Source organism: Panulirus ornatus, chromosome 66 (assembly GCF_036320965.1).
Source record: "Panulirus ornatus isolate Po-2019 chromosome 66, ASM3632096v1, whole genome shotgun sequence".
Classification (NCBI taxonomy): Eukaryota; Metazoa; Arthropoda; class Malacostraca; order Decapoda; family Palinuridae; genus Panulirus; species Panulirus ornatus.
The window spans coordinates 17,613,820-17,628,691 of NC_092289.1; the positions used below are offsets into that span (position 1 = coordinate 17,613,820).

Here is a 14,872-nt window from a genome sequence, read left to right on the forward strand (position 1 = left end):
AAACACAAAATCCTGGCACGAATCACTTGATATAAAACACTATCAATGGCTTGTAGAGGGAGAGGAGGAGTAGCAGCTGGGGTGGGAAAGAAAACGAAGGCAGAGGAGGATCAAAAGTTGGCCTCCTGCGCCCTATGCTCTTCTGCCATAACAACAACAGGCTTCCGACACTGCCACGTGCCACGATCCTCCACCACCACACACACACACACTCCAGGCTCCCGACACTCCCACCTTAACCATGTTCGCTACACCAGTTCCTTATCATAAAAATATTAAAAAGAATCTATGAATGATATAAAACCACGTATGTTACGTATACTATTTTCATTGCTGAAGTGCATTTGATTATTTAAGAAATGCAGGATATCAAAACAGGGAGTAGATATCATATTAAGTACACTGGAGAGTGGAAATTGGACATGACGGATATATTGGATAGAAGCAATGACATACCTGGGGTATAACATGTCTTACCATTATATGCTTTGTTTACACCAGGGAGTATACTCCGTCAAGTAGGAGTTGATAGGGTGGACGTGTGTCTTCGGGGAGTTGATGGGGGTGGTCGTGTGTTATGGGGGAGTTGACGGGGTTGTTGTATGTCTTCGGAGAGTTAATGGGGGTGGTCGTGTGCTATGGGGGAGTTGATGGGGGCTAACGAACGGGTGATTGTACTCGGTTTTGCTTCGCTGGGCTGGGAAGAAAAATAATTATTAGCTTTTCAATGCCCTCTCTTCATTCTAGCTTTTTATCAGCACAGCCTTTTCTGGTATTCGACAGAGCCTGGTCATTATGGCTTTGTTCGCAACGGGTCAAGTAAGGGGAGGAACGTTTTTAAGGTACCTGAAAAAAAGAAAATAGAAGTACTTTTCGTAATGATAGCGATACAGAGTGAACAGTGACGCCAAAGAAAGAAATTCAGGCGAAGAAAGATATTCTACATTTGGAAAACACATTTGTCCATTGGAGTGACAATATTTTTGAGTGCGATTTGGGTTCCATTGTACAGTATTCACCATGGCTGTTTAATATGTTCATGCACATGATGGCGAGGGAGGGAAACGCGTGGGTTCCCGAGCGAAGGGCCAGGGCTACAGTTTGCGCGGGGGCGTGGGGGTAAGGGGAAGGCTTGGAAGGGGAATCAGCTAAGGTTTCCAGATGATACAGTTCTCATGGTAGATTCCAAAGAGAAACCAGTTACTAGTAAGAGAGCCTGGGAGTGTATCTGAGAGGATAAAGAGAGCCTGGGAGAGAGTCTGAGAGGATAAAGAGAGCCTGGGAGTGTGTCTGAGAGGATAAAGAGAGCCTGGGAGAGTGTCTGAAAGGATGAAGGTGAGAAGAGCAAAGGTGCACCCACCTATACTGATGACGTGCAGCAGGAGGGGGTAGCGGGATGGTCTCAGTGTAATCTTATACGGGGACACCTGGGGAAAGTGGAGTGCATTCGGGATATGGGAGTGGACGTGACAGCAGGTGGAACCATGGGGACGTAAATGAGTCATAGTTTGGAAAAGAGAACCTCTAGGGTTCTGGGCATGTTAAAGAGAGTAAGGAAGGAAACGGTGTTGTCTCTATGGGCTAAAAGCTGAATATATTTGAAGGTTTATCAATTATAGATAAGATTCGAGCCCTTAACCACACAAGGAAGGAATATTGTGAATGTGGTGGCAGCGTAGTGGCTAAAGTGATACGTATTATGCAGTGGGTTGGTGGTGAGTGGAATGACTGCGGTGTAAGAAGAGAGATGTGGTAGTGAGAGCATTACGATATATAGGACCGACCGGCGTTTTACGAAAGCGCGGATTGGCATATCAAAAGCGCGGCAAACGTTGCTGATATATTGCTATCAAAAGCGCGGCAGAATATTAAGTCAAAAGCGCGTTTTATCACTCACCTCTAAGTCCGATTAACGATCGTTCACGTCTTCCGTTAGCCAGATGATATCATCTGTTGCCCCCTGCTTACCACGGGGAGGTGGAAGTAGGACTTTTAAGCAGGAAAAATTATATATTTGTTAAGTAAGTATAGGCTTGTCCTTGTAAGTATATTCTTCTTGCACCTTAGTACAGGCTTGTCCTTGCAGTCCTTTATGAAAGGTTAGGTTAGGTTAGGTTAGGTTAGGGTAGGTTAGGTTAGGTTAGGTTAGGTTAGGTTAGGTTAGGTTAGGTTAGGTTAGGTTAGGTTAGGTTAGGTTAGGTTAGGTTAGGGTAGGTTAGGTTAGGTTAGGTTAGGTTAGGTTAGGTTAGGTTAGGTTAGGTTAGGTTAGGTTAGGTTAGGTTAGGTTAGGTTAGGTTAGGTTAGGTTAGGTTAGGTTAGGTTAGGTTAGGTTAGGTTAGGTTAGGTTAGGTTAGGTTAGGTTAGGTTAGGTTAGGTTAGGTTAGGTTAGGTTAGGTTAGGTTAGGTTAGGTTAGGTTAGGTTAGGTTAGGTTAGGTTAGGTTAGGTTAGGTTAGGTTAGGTTAGGGTAGGTTAGGTTAGGTTAGGTTAGGTTAGGTTAGGTTAGGTTAGGTTAGGTTAGGTTAGGGTAGGTTAGGTTAGGTTAGGTTAGGTTAGGTTAGGTTAGGTTAGGTTAGGTTAGGGTAGGTTAGGTTAGGTTAGGTTAGGTTAGGTTAGGTTAGGGTAGGTTAGGTTAGGTTAGGTTAGGTTAGGTTAGGTTAGGGTAGGTTAGGTTAGGTTAGGTTAGGTTAGGTTAGGTTAGGTTAGGTTAGGTTAGGTTAGGTTAGGTTAGGTTAGGTTAGGTTAGGTTAGGTTAGGTTAGGTTAGGTTAGGTTAGGTTAGGTTAGGTTAGGTTAGGTTAGGTTAGGTTAGGTTAGGTTAGGTTAGGTTAGGTTAGGTTAGGTTAGGTTAGGTTAGGTTAGGTAGGTTAGGTTAGGTTAGGTTAGGTTAGGTTAGGTTAGGTTAGGGTAGGTTAGGTTAGGTTAGGTTAGGTTAGGTTAGGTTAGGTTAGGTTAGGTTAGGTTAGGTTAGGTTAGGTTAGGTTAGGTTAGGTTAGGTTAGGTTAGGTTAGGTTAGGTTAGGTTAGGTTAGGTTAGGTTAGGTTAGGTTAGGTTAGGTTAGGTTAGGTTAGGTTAGGTTAGGTTAGGTTAGGTTAGGTTAGGTTAGGTTAGGTTAGGTTAGGTTAGGTTAGGTTAGGTTAGGTTAGGTTAGGTTAGGTTAGGTTAGGTTAGGGTAGGTTAGGTTAGGTTAGGTTAGGTTAGGTTAGGTTAGGTTAGGTTAGGTTAGGTTAGGTTAGGTTAGGTTAGGTTAGGTTAGGTTAGGTTAGGTTAGGTTAGGTTAGGTTAGGTTAGGTAGGTTAGGTTAGGTTAGGTTAGGTTAGGTTAGGTTAGGTTAGGTTAGGTTAGGTTAGGGTGGGGGAGGGGGCGAAAATCCTGGGAGCCTTGAAGAATGTGTGGAAGTCGAGAACATTATCTCGGAAAGCAAAAATGGGAGGTTAGGTTAGGTTAGGTTAGGGTAGGTTAGGTTAGGTTAGGTTAGGTTAGGGTAGGTTGGTTAGGTTAGGTTAGGTTAGGTTAGGGTAGGTTAGGTTAGGTTAGGTTAGGTTAGGTTAGGGTAGGTTAGGTTAGGTTAGGTTAGGTTAGGTTAGGTTAGGGTAGGTTAGGTTAGGGTAGGTTAGGTTAGGTTAGGGTAGGTTAGGTTAGGGTAGGTTAGGGTAGGTTAGGTTAGGTTAGGTTAGGGTAGGTTAGGTTAGGTTAGGTTAGGGTAGGTTAGGTTAGGTTAGGTTAGGTTAGGTTAGGTTAGGGTAGGTTAGGTTAGGGTAGGTTAGGTTAGGGTAGGTTAGGTTAGGTTAGGGTAGGTTAGGTTAGGTTAGGTTAGGCTGAAAGTTATGACAACACAGGATTGACTGTCAGGTTCAGAGTGAGCACCGTGGCCTTCAGCACTGTGAACAGGAAACCATCGAGACAGACACTCGCTGTGGTCTCGGTGAACAGTGTGAAGCATTATGACACACCGAATGATTCTCAATGACACAGCGAGTGAACGGATTAACCTCGCCGCGCATTTGATAGTACTTTAAGGGTGAGTTTCGAACGCGGTCACTTTCTCGAATCCGCGCTTTTGATATACGCCCGGACCGACCGAGATGTGATGAAATCGTTTGGTCATACAGAGCGGTACGGACGAAGAAACATTGATTGAGTTCATCTATGTATCGGAAGTGGAAGGATCAAGGGGGAAGAGGAGATCGAAATGGAGGTGGAAGGATGGAGTGATGGAGATCTTGAGGTAATTTTTTTGGGGGGGATCTTGTGGGAAGAACACCCCCCTCCCTTGGGTGTGAGTGTGTGGGGGCAGGTGTCTGGCCACTCCCAGGTGTGTGTAGCAGGTGTCTGGGCCACTGGCAGATGTGTAGTAGATGGCTCACCGCTTCCAAAGATGAGGAATTAACTTCCCCCTGTGTCTATCGTCACATCATCACAACTCAAGTTAAGCTGACGTATTTGAATACAGTAATTAAATCATTTACTACAGATATGGCGAGACAATTAAATCATTTACCACAGTTATGGCGAGACAAAGAGAAGCGTCTTTATCTATACATCACAGTGATTCACTGAACATAAGGTCCCACAGCTGTGCGGTGATGGCTACAGTCTATACCACACAGGGACGGGTCTGTATGTCTTTTCTGTCCATACAACAAACGACTGTCCCGAATTGTCAGACAGCCTTGGTCGTGGGACGGATCGAGACAGGTACTTCTGGGACAGATCGAGACAGGTATACCCTACGTGTGGCGTCGCAGGTGTGAGCGACCTTTCAAGTACAGACTTCTTCACTCGTTCAGTTCATGTACACAACACGATGGGTTCAGGGCATTTGTTTTTTGACGACTATGACACATGATGGTAGAATCACAGGTGATTCAGTGGCACACATAGCACTACTATACAGTGTGTAAGTCACTCCCAATTGACGAGTGTAAAAGCTAATCTGTATTTACATCTCGTCACTGCAGTTTTGAGGACGGGTTCAAAGGTTAACTGGGGATGACTGCTGCAGGGAGGAGGTTCACTGGGGATGACCGCTGCAGGGAGGAGGTTCACTGGGGATGACTGCTGCAGGGAGGAGGTTCACTGGGGATGACCGCTGCAGGGGAGGAGGTTCACTGGGGATGACTGCTGCAGGGAGGAGGTTCACTGGGGATGACTGCTGCAGGGAGGAGGTTCACTGGGGATGACCGCTGCAGGGAGGAGGTTCACTGGGGATGACCGCTGCAGGGAGGAGGTTCACTGGGGATGACCGCTGCAGGGAGGAGGTTCACTGGGGATGACCGCTGCAGGGGAGGAGGGCGTCAGCGACAGCCACAGCTGGTGGCGTCCAAGTCGTCCACCCTGATCATGGTCAGGTGTCCCTCCCGCCACACGAAGAGCGGCTGTTCTTGGTACTGGACGGGCGTGCAGTGTGGCGCTGGGACCTGGCCCGACCCCTGCAGGAACCTGACGGGGAGAGAGAGAGAAGGTAGGGTGAGAAGGGCAGTGAGGCGCTGGGACCTGGCCTGACCACTGCAGGAACCTGACGGGGAGAGAAAGAGAGAGAGGGTGAGAAGGGCAGTGAGGCGTTGGGACCTGGCTTGACCCCTGCAGGAACCTGACGGGGAGAGAGAGAGAGAGAGAAAGAGAGAGAGAGAGAGAGAGAGAGAGAGAGAGAGAGAGAAGGTAGGGTGAAAAGGGCAGTGTGGCGCTGGGGCCTGGCTTGACCTCATCTGAGAGACAGAGAGAGAGAGAGAGAGAGAGAGAGAGAGAGAGAGAGAGAGAGAGAGAGAGAGAGAGAGAGAGAGGCGAGCCCTATTCCTTTCCTTTCTCCCTCAACTCTCTCCCTCTCCCCTTCCTTCTTCCCGACACACTTAGATATGTGGACCTTCCCGCTACGCCAGTAAGAAACACAAATCACTCAGAGCAAACAATTCACCATAATTACTTTACGTATCAATTACAATCAAGATCACTTAAAGTGGATGGAATCGGAAACCACTTTAGTCGTACTGAAGTAGACTAAGATGAAGTAATAAGTCATTTTGTTGCTTATGATAACCAGGTTGAGGAAGAACCTTGCCATGTTTCCTCACTTATACTTGGCCCTGAGGAGGGCGTTGGTGGAGAAGACACCCGGGTGGTCGAGGATGTGGCACGAGCCCCGGCAGTAGTTCAGGAACAAGGTGGTCGGGTAAACCACTTGACGGAGGCCGAGGTCTTCCAGGGACACCACCAGCCGCGACACCTGAAGGAGAGTAGACAAGATGAAGGATGGATAACACGTCGACGTGTTCTAGGAAGTAATAGGAAGCTCCGAACGTGTGTCTCCTGTGTGTCGTGTCTCCTGTGTCATGTCTCCTACCTGGCACCCTGTAGAGGCTTCTCGACGTCTCCTGTCTCCTGTGTCATGTCTCCTACCTGGCACTCCGTGGAGGCTTCTCAACGTCTCCTGTCTCCTGTGTCGTGTCTCCTACCTGGCACTCTGTGGAGCCTTCTCAACGTCTCCTGTGTCGTGTCTCCTACCTGGCACTCTGTGGAGGCTTCTCGACGTCTCCTGGCGCGTGTGGTCGAGGCTCCTGCCGAAGTAGCATCGTCAGGAACCGTGGCTCCGCCGTCTGTACCACCAAACGGTCTCCACGCCACCTCCTCCCGCGCCTTCCACGCGAGGAGACGCCTCCTCACGACCATCCGTAAATAATCCTCGTCTTTGGATCTCCCCGTCTCGTGACCCTGGACGCAGACAACGGGCTGGAGGATGGATGATCCCTGCTGCTGCTGGTGGAGGAGGATGAGCCGTCCTCTGCCTCCCTCCGCCGCGACGCCGGGGCGTTCGCTTCGCCTCACCTCCACCGAGAACTCCGATCGGCTACGGAGCCATTGCCTCAAATACTGGGTCACATCGGCCACGACCCATGTCCCCCCAGTGGATGGGGCAAATCTACGACTCGGTACGTAGGAGGAAGAGGCGGCAGCTCCTCGTAGCGTCGCCAGGGTGGTTCTGGAGCGAGTCTTTGACCAAGGAAAGGGTGTGGCTGCTGGCTTCGCTGCCGTTCGCGAGGTAAAGCGTCAAGAGGAACTGGTCGACGGACGAGTGAAGGAAAATTTCAATCTTGTCCGCCGTCTTGTCTCGCTGCTGGAGAGATGGGAAGGACCATACGTCTCTCTCTGGGTCACCGGCATCTGAGAGGATAAGGATGATATGAGATTAGGATCTGGGTCATTAAAGATAAGGATGATAAGAGATTAAGGATGATAAGAGATTAGGATCTGGGTCATTAAAGACAAGGATGATAAGAGATTAGGATCTGGGTCATTATCTTGCTAGATTTATGCGTGAGAGTCTTTCATCACGAACTGAGAAGTGAGACAGAATGAGGAAGGTTTAGTATACACAGACGTGGATGATATATGAATACTCTCAACAACAAAGGGATAGACATTACCTAAATGCTATCAAAACAATAAAACGTGACGTCGACTGAAGACTTCACTCGTACGTCATCATAATGCAATGACGTCGCTGAAGTCTTCACCCATACGTCATCATAATGCAATGACGTCGCTGAAGTCTTCACTCGTACGTCATCATAATGCAATGACGTCGCTGAAGTCTTCACCCATACGTCATCATAAGGTGATGATGTCAGAGACTCCATGGAAGGGAGAGCGAGTCTTCGACGAGGTTGTGTGTACTCCTTTCCGTCCACTGACGACCTCTCGCCTGCCGTGTAACTACTTACAAGCGGAGTCCGGTAACATATGTGTGTGTGTGTGTGTGTGTGTGTGTGTGTGTGTGTGTGTGTGTGTACACGTAAATGGAGACTTACATCTGTCTGGTTGATGTACAGTAAGGGCGTGGGCGTGGGCGTGGGCGCGGTAGTGTGCAAGGAGATGGGGCAGGAGAGATATGGTCCCCGGCAAGACCTCCCCAGTAGACTCCTCCTCCTTCTCTTCCTTCTCTCCTCCTTCAGGATGCCCCAAGCTGTACTGTGGTGACGTACTCTGACCTTTGACCCCTCACCCTTCTGCCTTTCAGTTACCTAGTGAAGAACATATATATATATATATATATATATATATATATATATATATATATATATATATATATATATATATATATATATATATATATATATATGCAAGATGGACATGTGTATACAATTGCACAACAGTCGATGCATTGTCTTGTGTTTTAATGATGATATTGATAATGATAATGATAACATTAATATTATTATTAGTCTTGATAATAATGATAACAGTTATAGTTGTATATGATAACAAAACTTATAGCAGGATTAATAATTCTATAGTACTCTTAATAATCATAAAAACAATGATAATAATGATAATGCATGCTTATAACAGTAATGATATCAATCATGATAATATTGATCATATCACATTGTTGTCACAACAGCTCCGCTTCACAACTCTGCGATAACAACCTACCAGCCACACCAGCACAGTACAACTGTGATGACACAAGGTGGCACACGCTCACCACACAGACACCACACACACGACATCACAGACATATGCTGGAACTTACACCAGACATCATTAACAAACAAAAGCTATTCTCATCATTGAATATAGTGTCAGCGACGAGACAAAATATCATATAAACGTGACACTATTACTCTTATACTTTGAGAAATCACTTTACAGTGGGGGAAGAAAGTGATAATATTTTTGGATGATTCTACTTTCGTCTTGGTGTCTTACCTGTCCTCTGTGTTGGGAGACGGTGGCACGAAGAACCAAGAAAAGCATCAACAAAAGCAGCAACAACAACAACAACACCAACAACACAAGACCTGGACTGCACAGCTTTGATGATAACACCTGTGACGAGGGAGATGGATACACACATCACAACCTTTCACGAAACTGCACTTGGCAACTTATCGTGTTTCATTTTCCCTGTGGACTCATAGGAATATATATACATATATAATCAGTCATGATAACAATTATAATAGTAATAGTAATGATAGTATATGATAAGTTATAGCAGTGATAATAATCATATAGTGGCACTATATATCTATAATGGAATGGCATGGACACTAAGCTCTGTGCTTCCTGGTGTGGTATAGGATGTGGCGCTACCCACCTGGGTTCGGTGTGCACCCCAGCTGTGGTGGTGGCGGCGGTGAGGGTAAGGACCCTTATACCTGGGGCAGCACAGGTTGTGGAGAGGCAGGCTGTGGTAGTGGTAGTGGTTGCTGGGAGTGCACGGCTGGTTATACTGGATATGATAACGAGGATTCGACACACCGTCACACACATGTCCCCATCCTCCTCCACCTCCTGCTGCTGCCTGCTGAGCCAGTGTTCCCACGACCTGCTCACCTACGGATGGTGATGTTCCTGCCTTCCCTCCCCTACACTCCTGCTCGAGGTATTGACCACACACCCTCCTGCCACATGCCTCCGCTTTGTTGACGTCTCTCTCGCAACCATGGGGACGGGTCGCCAGTGGTCCACAATTCGGCATAACTGACTGCTGGGCAAAGACGCTCCCCTCTCTCTGGGGTGTAGTCTCGTGTGGTGAGAGGGGCATCTCGGAGGTACAAAGGGATTCTTGAGGGTACGACAGGGTCCGAGAGAGGAGAACAGGGTCGGCTGAGTTGTCGCGAGAAGGGTCACGCTGATGTGAAGAGGTCCAGGAAGTTGTCACGTCTCTGTTGGTGTCGGGCGATCCGTCAAGGCGCCAGGGTGTACCTGGGGCTGACACTGGGTAGTAGTGTGAGAGTGACGGTGGGTCTGTGGTGATAAGGGGCTAGGGTACATGGTGGTTCCTAGCTGGGGTGGTATAGGCTGGGATAGTGTCGTGACGAGGGGAGGGGAGAAGATTGGGAGTGGGTTAGTGGAGTTCAGAAGAGCTGGGAGAAAACTGATGTGTGTGAGAGAGAGAGAGAGGGCGAACTGGGAGAGGACTAGCGGTGTGTGAAAAGGCTGGGAGAAGACTCCTGAGTGAGGCTGGTGACCCACGTGAGGTCAAGTGTCCCGCGTCGCTCACAGTCTGACTCAGGACTCCCGCCGCCGAGCAGCTCCCTGCTCAAATGACGCACGTCCCTCCCTCACTAACCTGCCTCCCCCCGTCCACACTGCACACACCCGGCCCACACTACTCATACTGCCACACCCTCTACAGCCCGCCCTCAGACCCTCCCGAGCAAAATGTACCTGAATCTCGTTGAGTTACCCACCCTCCTCCATCCTAGTCTGAAAGCAAAATGAGTTTCAGTGGGAATCACTGAAGGAGACCACACTGAGCTGAGGGAATAGTTCGTAGGGGGTTAGCCTTTCCAGCTAGGTTCATACGTGTCCCCTGGGACATCCAATATGACCTCCTCCCTCCCATGGCACAGGTGCAGTGTGCTTGTTCCAGTGAGTGTGTACAGTTACAACACCTTCTTGACCACTGACCTCTCCACTAGCATGACCTCTTCCCTGCTCTCTCCTGCCTGGTTCATCGGTCCAATATTCGCGCCTCAAGTCCACGCAGCGAGTCTGACCTGAAGACTAAAATCCACGGACGTAAAATGTTTATGTCCAGCGATGTTCACATCGCGTCTCCTCCTTCGTCCTTGACTCACATCAGTCTATTTCCTGTTTTCTTCCACTTGACATCCTTGCCTTGACCTGAGATGACCTGACCCGTCCCTATACCTGCTCTGTAGCTGGTCTTCTTCATCCTTGACCTGTTGACCTGCTGGGAAGCAGCGTCTGTGTCTCCCTACCAGACCGCTCGTCATATGTAACCCCAGACTCCCACCATCTCTCCTGGTTTGCTCGGGGGGGAAGCGCGTCTGGCCATACTCGACTATGCTCGCTCGTCGTCCGCCTCCTGTAACGAGAATTAACGACGTGATGTTCTTCACTTTGTAGCGCTCAAGCCCCGTCTTGAATCTAATTAGGTCTAACGACCATATCAAGCATCTGGAACTACTCCCTAACAGATGGTTATCCTCACTCCCCAACCAACTTCAGTTGACGACGAGCGAGCTGCGTTGGCACGAAGCATGCGACGAATTATGCGCTACGCGGACGAGCGCCAGGGAACGCCGTTCGGCAGCGAAATAAATAAATGTCTTTTAAGACGGATTTTTCACCCCCGAACGGAGACAAGGAAGTGGCTGGCTACTGCCAGGCTCGTAATGATACGGACGTGTTCTTATAGTGGTGCTACTACCACTACTATTGCTGCTGCTGTTGTTGTCCTGCTGCAAATGGTTATGAAGGCTCCCCGGCACAGCGAAGGCCATAAGACATTTTATGTCTGGGAACTGGAATCATTAGGGGGGGGTTAACGAGCAGTGTTGCCACCCTCTCCCTCTCTCTCTCTCTGCCGCCCACCCCTGCCAAACTCAGCTGCCTTCCCCCAAACACTATTTTCGGTCGTCAGGTCCTGTATGTGGCATCACTGTGTGTGTGTGTGTGTGTGTGTGTGTGTGTGTTACGCTGAGTGTATACACCTACATTGCCTCACGTTGTGTAATTACCCACTTGCACAGCACAAGGAGAGAGAGAGTTCTATACTAGCTGGTTCTTCCGTCTCTCGAACTCACTCTGCAATGAAGGTGCCCATTTAAGCCTTTGTAAAAAGTGCTGGTGTTCACCGGGTCATTGGTTAGTGTGTGTGTGTGTGTGCAGTTTGTTGCAGCGGCGGTGGGGAAGGTTTAGGGGTCGGGGAGGAGGAGGAGGAGGAGGAAGGAAGCAAGTGTCAAGCACAACAGACAAGAGGAAAACGACCCAACCACCCACCCTCGCGTGACCTTGTTCCTGAGGTCACCACTGACCTGAGTCAGACGCAGGAAGTTTTGTCTAGTGGGACTCTCCCACCCCGTCGTCTCCTGGGGCTCTGCCACCCTCTCTCTCCCCCTACCCAGGTAGTACACGAGTCTGTAACTCCCTTCCCTCTCCTCTCTCCCAGGCACTGGAGTGGAGGGAGGAGGGGGACATGTTGCCTACATTGTTTGATAACAGTGTGACGAGTGGGGTTCGTGGGGCGTGGCCGCCACGAGGGAAAGAAGTTTATTTCTCTTCTCCCAGTAGATGATTCTTCTATATCGACCATGGGGATGAGAGAAGACGACCCGTCTATCTCGTCACAGGAGGCGACTAAAGGGGAGGGGAGATTGAGGTAATCTCTCAAGACTTACACGAGTTGTCTACGTTTTCGAAAAGAGGGATGACAGGGTGGATCGTATGTACCTAGACGGCTGGAAGGTATTTGATACTGTACGACACAACAGGCGGGTAAAAGGAGTTGGATCTTCAGGCGAGAATTTGATAGAGGGATTATCTTGCGTGTGAGGAACGTAGAGAGGCTTTTTCGAGATGGATTTTGGGGTCACCATTGGTGTGCCACAGGGCTCAGTTTTGGAACCGATGCTTTTCGTCATCGATATATATGACTTGCTTAAAGGACTGGATTCCTTCTGCCTGAACATAGTCTGCGGATGATGCTATAAAGTCATAAGGGAAGTGAATAAAACTTACAAGGGGAGTTCGACATATCTGATACATGGTTCATGAAGTCCAACCCAAGTTTATGGAGGGGACTGAGGATGGGACACATAAAGAAAGCTTTAGCACGGGTGCTGTTTAGCTGGGATCAACCTACAAGAACCTGTGTGTGTGAGAGAGACTGACTTGGGCGTTGGTACTGAAATTAACCTGTCGCCATAACCTTACCATGGGAGAATAGTAAAGGAGACAGACTGTCTGGTGACCAGTGTTAGAAAAGCAGTCAAGTATAAGAAAAAAAATATATATAAATATTCGGCAAGCTATTCACGCTGTGTCTGTTAGGCCAAATATTCTATTCATGTCTGATCACCGCATTTAAAGAAGCACAGAAGTATAGAGGATGTATGACGAGAGGTCAGAGGCCATTAAGATAGTCCACCGTGGGAAAAGAGTTGAGTAAGGAGCGATTTGATCACAGCCTTTCAAGTTCTATAACGATTTGATGATATCAGAAGAGAACGATTTTTCGAAAATTGCAGAGCAAGATCTGGGAATGCCGATACCATACAAAAGTTTAGAGAAGTTACACGAGAATAGAAAACATTCACATTAAATTGTCCCCAAGAGTTTAAAACTCCCTCTCAATACAAATAACTGATTACACATAATCATCTTAAGTTCTTTTTGATCCTAAAAAAAACTTTATACGTTTAAATATACACAGATATTGCACATCGATGAAGGCATAAGAAACAATGAAAGAGTGAAAAAAAAAATCTACCAAGATCAGCTGAAGCTTATCAGGATGTATGAGAGCTTACCAGGATGTATGATTGCATAATGTATGAAGAGTTGACCCTGATCTCTTCTACCACCACGACGCATGACGGCCAACCACAAGGAACTCCGTCTCCACAGGAGGGCGGGGTGGCATGAGATAACAGGATGCGTTGGCTGAGCTAAGTGTTGGCGAGGCCCGGGGTGGCCCGACCGCTGACCTCTTCCTGGAGCTGCTTTTGCTGACATTATCATACTCCCACGGATCTCCCTGACACTACTTGATCCTCAAAGTGATACACAGACAAAACTGATACACAGACACAACGGTGCAGTGGTTTGCGTTGCTCTTACAAGTCTCTCATGTTGGGATCCCAGATGAGGAAACCCCATAGAGGCTGGCGGATGGTCGATAAATGGGTACAGGACGTAAGCTAGGATGTGAATATACGTAAAATAACATACAGTATATCATACAAAGTTAAGAGACCATACGGTATATCATACAAAGTTGAGACCATACGGTATATCATACAAAGTTGAGACCATACGGTATATCATACAAAGTTAAGAGACCATACGGTATATCATACAAAGTTAAGAGACCATACGGTATATCATACAAAGTTGAGACCATACGGTATATCATACAAAGTTAAGAGACCATACGGTATATCATACAAAGTTAAGAGACCATACGGTATATCATACAAAGTTAAGAGACCATACGGTATATCATACAAAGTTAAGAGACCATACGGTATATCATACAAAGTTAAGAGACCATACGGTATATCATACAAAGTTAAGAGACCATACGGTATATCATACAAAGTTAAGAGACCATACGGTATATCATACAAAGTTAAGAGACCATACGGTATATCATACAAAGTTAAGAGACAATACGGTATATCATACAAAGTTAAGAGACGGAGCAACACGAGTGTAACACTCCTTTACCGGTAACAACCAAATAATAATCACACGAGGTACCATCACTAAGGTTTTTTTTTTTTTTTTCAATGTACCATACGAATCGGGTCACAGGCTAAGCTGAAAGATTGGTCGTGGTCGATTCACAAGCATTACTGGCCAGTTCATGAGACCCACTGCCTGATCCACAGGATATCCGGCTGTTCTACAGTCTTGACCTCCATGATCACCAGGTGATCCGTAAGCCTTGGTTTACGAGGGGACTCATCCACTAAGGTCTTTTTTGACCTGATCTACAAGGTTACTGGGATCAAGAACAAAGCCCGCCCCAGCCACTGTGAGCATTAAATATCAGTAAACTGCCGATCCAATGTTTGGGTATACAGTATTTCTTCAGTTTCTTCTTTCTGTGGCTAGGGAGCTGTGGTTTCGGTGCATTACACATAACTGTTAGAGGCTTGAGTGTGAACAAATGTGGCTTTTTTTTTTCTGTCTGTTCTCCCGGCGCTACCTCACTGACGCAGGGGGGGGAGCGATGCTGTTTCCTGTGGGGCGGGGTAGCACCAGAAATGGATGAAGGTAAGCAAGTATGAAATACATACAAGTGTATACATGTCTGTGTATATGTATGTACATGTTGATATGTATATGTACGTGTATATGGGTGGATGGATTTTTCTTCGTCTTTCCTGCTGCGAGA

The 14,872-nt window shown here is 47.5% G+C and overlaps 1 protein-coding gene across 4 annotated transcripts; it reads right to left on the reverse strand.

Annotated features, from left to right (window-relative positions):
- Nucleotides 1-4,972: 4,972 nt before the first annotated feature.
- On the reverse strand, nt 4,973-14,872 carry LOC139746826 (persephin-like). Of its 4 annotated transcripts, none has more exons than XR_011712236.1 (7): nt 13,281-14,872; nt 9,095-9,747; nt 8,704-8,823; nt 7,803-8,000; nt 6,499-7,155; nt 6,069-6,220; nt 4,973-5,439 (listed from the first exon to the last, which is right to left on the reverse strand). XR_011712236.1 is itself a non-coding variant. In XM_071658406.1 (7 exons), exons 5-7 carry the CDS (start codon nt 6,661-6,663, stop codon nt 5,295-5,297), a joined length of 462 nt encoding a protein of 153 aa, XP_071514507.1. In that variant the 5' UTR covers nt 6,664-7,155; nt 7,803-8,015; nt 8,704-8,823; nt 9,095-10,834; nt 13,281-14,871; the 3' UTR covers nt 4,973-5,294. The 4 variants fall into 4 exon arrangements, 1 of the variants encoding a protein (XP_071514507.1); XR_011712235.1 differs by having other exon boundaries at nt 7,803-8,015; XM_071658406.1 differs by having other exon boundaries at nt 7,803-8,015; nt 9,095-10,834; nt 13,281-14,871.

Coding starts and splice junctions, on each gene's coding strand:
- LOC139746826 (XM_071658406.1), bottom strand. CDS start 6,663: ATGGTCGTGAGGAGGCGTCTCCTCGCGTGGAAGGCGCGGGAGGAGGTG. Junction 6,221..6,498: donor AAGCCTCCACAGAGTGCCAG/GTAGGAGACACG, acceptor ACTCTCCTTCAG/GTGTCGCGGCTGGTGGTGTC. Junction 5,440..6,068: donor CTCCTCAGGGCCAAGTATAA/GTGAGGAAACAT, acceptor TCTCCCCGTCAG/GTTCCTGCAGGGGTCGGGCC.